This window comes from Sinocyclocheilus anshuiensis, unplaced genomic scaffold (genome assembly GCF_001515605.1).
Source record: "Sinocyclocheilus anshuiensis isolate Anshui unplaced genomic scaffold, SAMN03320099.WGS_v1.1 scaffold386, whole genome shotgun sequence".
Lineage (NCBI taxonomy): Eukaryota > Metazoa > Chordata > Actinopteri > Cypriniformes > Cyprinidae > Sinocyclocheilus > Sinocyclocheilus anshuiensis.
This window is the reverse complement of record NW_015542332.1, coordinates 192724-197752: the sequence shown is the minus strand read 5'-3', so window position 1 is coordinate 197752 and position 5029 is coordinate 192724. Positions and strand designations below refer to the sequence as shown.

Here is a 5029-nt window from a genome sequence, read left to right as displayed (position 1 = left end):
TTACATTTAAGTGTTATGTTGTTGGATGTAATAACTGAAATTTAAAATATCAGCAGTGATCAAAACATTAATATTTTTGCATTAATTAACTATTTCTAATATTTGCAGTCTGAAACTTTTCATATTCATCTTTGTAGCTCCAGCAAAGCATGACACTGCTAGCAATGCAAAGGTCATGGGGGTTGACTCCCAGAAAATGCATTAACTGAAAAAAATAAAATAAAAAATCATAAATGCAATATAATTCATTTTGGATAAAAGCATCTGCCAAAAGAATATACTGAATGCAAGTTGTAAAAAATTGATATAATCTCAATATTTGATATGGATTTCATTATAACAGGCTATAATACGTTTATACAATGTGATTTAATATTCTTGGCTTACTCACTGCGTATTGACCTTAAAAATGCTTCTCTAATTTCTTAACTATCTTCAGCGTTATAGATAATATACAATGTAGATTATTATACATTTTATAGACTTTTAAACAAGACAAAATGGTAAATTTTCCATTTCATTAAATTTGAGAAAAAAAAACTATATACCAGTGTTGTATCTGTGTGTGTGAAATCTCATTTTGAATGCTAGTTGGCGGTCTTGCATCATTGAATGATCTGCACACTGATGCAAGTATTAAAATGGGATGTTTTTAATTTTTTTTAATTAAAGAAGCCACTAATCTTACAAAAATATTTATATTGCTATACAAAGAACAAATGGTATAATACAAGGAAAAAAAGCCAAAAACAAGACACCCAACAGAATGCTGTAAAATTTAGAGCTTTAATTAGACATTTGTTAACATTGATAGCTTTTAGCTGCTTGTGAAAGTAAGAGAACAGAAAAAGACAACAAAGAACAAGGAAACTGAACAGAACAACAGTGAACAAGAACTTTAGCATTCAACCCTTTACGCAAGCTCCTCCTCTCCCTCTTCTTCGAATTCTCCCTCCTCTTCGGCAGTGGCATCTTGGTACTGCTGGTACTCAGACACCAAGTCATTCATGTTGCTCTCGGCCTCTGTGAACTCCATCTCATCCATTCCCTCACCCGTGTACCAATGCAAGAAGGCCTTGCGCCTGAACATAGCAGTGAACTGCTCGGAGATGCGCTTGAACAGCTCCTGGATGGCAGTGCTGTTGCCGATGAAAGTGGCTGCCATTTTGAGACCTCGAGGCGGGATGTCGCACACAGCGGTCTTGACGTTGTTGGGGATCCACTCCACAAAATAGCTGCTGTTCTTGTTCTGGACATTCAGCATCTGCTCATCCACTTCCTTCATAGACATGCGGCCTCGGAAAACAGCAGCAACGGTGAGATAGCGGCCGTGGCGGGGGTCACAAGCAGCCATCATGTTCTTGGCATCGAACATCTGCTGGGTGAGCTCGGGCACCGTAAGAGCCCGGTATTGCTGGCTCCCCCTGCTGGTGAGAGGGGCGAAGCCTGGCATGAAGAAATGCAGACGAGGGAAAGGTACCATGTTGACAGCCAGCTTGCGCAGATCAGCATTGAGCTGACCGGGGAAGCGCAGACAGGTGGTGACCCCGCTCATTGTGGCAGACACGAGGTGGTTGAGATCACCGTAGGTGGGAGTAGTGAGTTTGAGCGTACGGAAGCAAATGTCATACAGCGCCTCGTTGTCGATGCAATACGTTTCATCTGTGTTCTCCACCAGCTGATGGACGGACAGTGTGGCGTTGTAAGGCTCCACAACAGTGTCTGAGACTTTGGGTGAGGGCACCACGCTGAAGGTGTTCATGATGCGGTCTGGGTACTCCTCACGGATTTTGCTGATGAGGAGCGTGCCCATGCCTGACCCAGTGCCGCCTCCAAGGGAGTGTGTGAGCTGGAAGCCTTGCAGGCAATCACAGCTTTCCGCTTCCTTACGGACCACATCGAGAACGGAGTCTACAAGCTCAGCGCCTTCTGTGTAGTGACCCTTGGCCCAGTTGTTTCCCGCACCACTCTGACCTATGTTTGAAGAAGTCCAGATCATACCAGGCTCATATTGCTCTAGAATTTACCATTCAATTAAATGACATATTAAACCAGACTTACCAAAGACAAAGTTATCCGGTCGGAAGACCTGCCCAAATGGTCCAGATCTCACTGAATCCATGGTTCCAGGCTCCAGGTCCACAAGAACAGCACGGGGTACATACTTTCCACCTGTTACAGAAAACAGCCATTCCCAAACTTAAAAAATACCTTATTTTCAAGGTATTTGTGTTTTATTATACTGCAAATGCAAACTGACCAGTGGCTTCGTTGTAGTACACATTAATCCGCTCCAACTGCAGATCACTGTCTCCATGGTAAGTTCCCGTCGGGTCAATTCCGTGCTCATCACTAATCACCTCCCAAAACTGAAGGAAAAGGAGTCAATATTAACGTAAAATTATCACTTTGTTTAAAATATCGAAAATCTTCAAAAATACGTTTAAATAATGTCCTTTTGCACTGTTGTCATGGCAACTCGCTAAGTTAACGTACACACAAGTTTACAGAGGAATAAAACCAAACGATGGACATCTATAACGAGTCAGATCGCTAGTTACACTTATATGTAATTTTCCTCAAGAAAAAGCACATGTAAGTTAAATAACTAGTCAACTGAAATTGGTTATTTTAAAATAATAACTACACAACATACAAACTATGCCCCTCGAGTCCAGGCTTTTTTGGGATGGTATCGTAATCAATACCCTTATCACTCACTTTGGCACCGATTTGGTTTCCACATTGACCAGCTTGCAGGTGAACAATTTCCCTCATGTTGAATTGTTACGGGGAAAAAAGCACTTTTTGTTCAAAAACAAATGTAACGTTACTGAATTCTCTTCCACCGCGCGTCGACTAAACTGCAAAGCACAGCAACGGTTTCCAGTTTTAAATAATGCCAGCCTTCGCATTCAAACACAGGTGGATGTACGAGACGTCAATCATTCTTTGTCCGCTTTTGATTGGTTGAGGTGCACGCGCTCTCATGACGCTTTTGCGTTTGATTGGATTAGAGATGTTTTAATCTGTTGTCAATGGTTACAGCGCCGAGAGATTTCCCAGAAACCGTTTTGTATTGGTAACCAGATACGCATATAGAACAGCTTTTATTATTGAATAGACCTCACTATTTTCTCATTGAGAATCATGTTACCAAGCACCACCTTCAGCAAACAGTGCATGGCATGTTTGGACTTGTTGAGTATAATTGTGTTGGTACATTACATTGAATGCGTTTGCTTAAGTTCTGCACAGGAGTTTCTAGCACTTGACAGTATTTAATTTTCAAATAAATGACCATAAAGAGAAAGAATTTGAACATTGATTACATGCATACTTAGGCTACGAGGCAGATACTCTTTTATAAACCATTTTTACCATTTATTCCGGGTACGTTTGCATTGCTGTTCTGAACAACAATATTATTAATTATTAAAAATAATATTAAAAACTGTAATCAATTTGACATTTGCTTATTTTTAAGTTCAGGCATGCCAGCTCAAATGGCAATGATAAAAGGTAATTAATCGAAGGAAGCTGCATTTGCTGGTATTTGAAATGTACATGTAAAGCATCAGTGATATGTCATGGCTGGGGGAGTTGCTTGTAAAGACATGCACTTGAAAAACTCAAATGTGAAAAATCAAACTACTTATTAAACATCCGTGGCTGACATTTAGAAACCAAAAGGGTCCATTTTCCTTTTCAGACTGTTATAGTAGTGCATATTGTTGAGCTTGTTCATGGAAATAATAACTATTTTTATGCTTGATTTTATGGAGTCATGCAGTAAACAGTTGAGAATCATGCAGGACTCCAAATACCTCTTTATTTCCAATTCATGTTTGCCTCATGTCTCCCGAGTTCATGAGAAAACATAACTTTTTTACAAAGTGGTGATTTTGAATGATTTCAAAACAATGTAATTTGAATGAAATGAACGATTTTTAGGGGGAAAAAAACATAAGCCTGAATGTCCACCTCTAAAGCTTTGGTCACAGAAACCCTAAATTACCCACAGATTTGCAAAAATGTAAAATAGTAACAAATATGCCATGATAGTGTGTTGCCTTCTGAAAATAAGTCATCTTCTTGACACTCACCTTTCTCAACTCAACTCAACTCTTTTTTTTTTTTCCTGTAGGCCTAGTGCAAGCAACACTGTAGCCCACATCTCAACATTGTTTAAGATGTCTGTGCTTTTCAAAGAGAGCTCACAAAAAATGTGAAGGTGCTGGAATAGGTTTTTGTATTTTCTGAATAAGAGTAAACTAGTTGACCCATTCTGATAATGATCTATAGCTGTTGATGAAAATAACAACTGAATGAGAGCATGAGAAAGTAGTTATAGTACCCTGTGGCTTTGAAATTAATATCTTTGACCCTGTTTCAGCACCTTATTTAATTTGACACAAACTTGTCAATATAGACCGGCACAGACAGAAACACACACATATTCACAAATATACACACAAATGCTAAAAAACATAATTACTCAAAAAGTACTTAAATAGTTAATTATTTCTTGCTGATGGAAGATTTCTCAAATTTCTAATAGAGCAAAGTATTTGGGAAGGCCTAAATTGTAGTACTGAGCACAAGTGGGATGCGTGGCATCGATTCATTATTTATGAGTATCACAGGTGTCATACATCCTTAGAGGGGATTCAGTTCATGCATGCTATGACAGAAGCACACGTAGGCTGAGCAAGCACAAAACGAAATAGGATTAATGACGAAGGCAGAATGAATTTCCACAGCAGGATGTATTGTTGCATTATGCCGGTTGTTGCTGGTAGTTGATGTACAACATTCAACATACTTTGTAATAATCAAATCTGCTTATCAGCATTTTGTCAGATCACAAAAAAGGCCAAAAGCATGTTTTAGACCAAGGGATCCAAAATGTTATGACATGTAAGAGGATAGTTTAAACCTTCATACATAACACTGATTAAATACTGTTTTAGTTGTCAAGACTACGTGACTATGTAAGTGCAAAAGAGCAATGCTATCAACTATTAAA

At 39.0% G+C, this 5029-nt stretch overlaps 1 protein-coding gene across 1 annotated transcript; it reads right to left on the bottom strand.

Moving 5' to 3' along the window:
• Positions 1-768: 768 nt before the first annotated feature.
• On the bottom strand, positions 769-2914 carry zgc:55461 (beta-tubulin family protein). The gene is made up of 4 exons (XM_016489487.1): positions 2722-2914; positions 2261-2369; positions 2062-2172; positions 769-1974 (listed from the first exon to the last, which is right to left on the bottom strand). Exons 1-4 carry the CDS (start codon positions 2776-2778, stop codon positions 914-916), a joined length of 1338 nt encoding a protein of 445 aa, XP_016344973.1. The 5' UTR covers positions 2779-2914; the 3' UTR covers positions 769-913.
• Between the last annotated feature and the right edge of the window lie 2115 nt (positions 2915-5029).

Bases quoted from the DNA above. Each gene is read 5' to 3' on its own strand.
- zgc:55461 (XM_016489487.1), bottom strand. From the start codon at position 2,778: ATGAGGGAAATTGTTCACCTGCAAGCTGGTCAATGTGGAAACCAAATC. The intron at 2,370-2,721 runs GTGAGTGATAAG...CTTTTCCTTCAG, and splicing joins GAAACCAAATCGGTGCCAAA to TTTTGGGAGGTGATTAGTGA. The intron at 2,173-2,260 runs GTCAGTTTGCAT...TTTCTGTAACAG, and splicing joins GTACTACAACGAAGCCACTG to GTGGAAAGTATGTACCCCGT.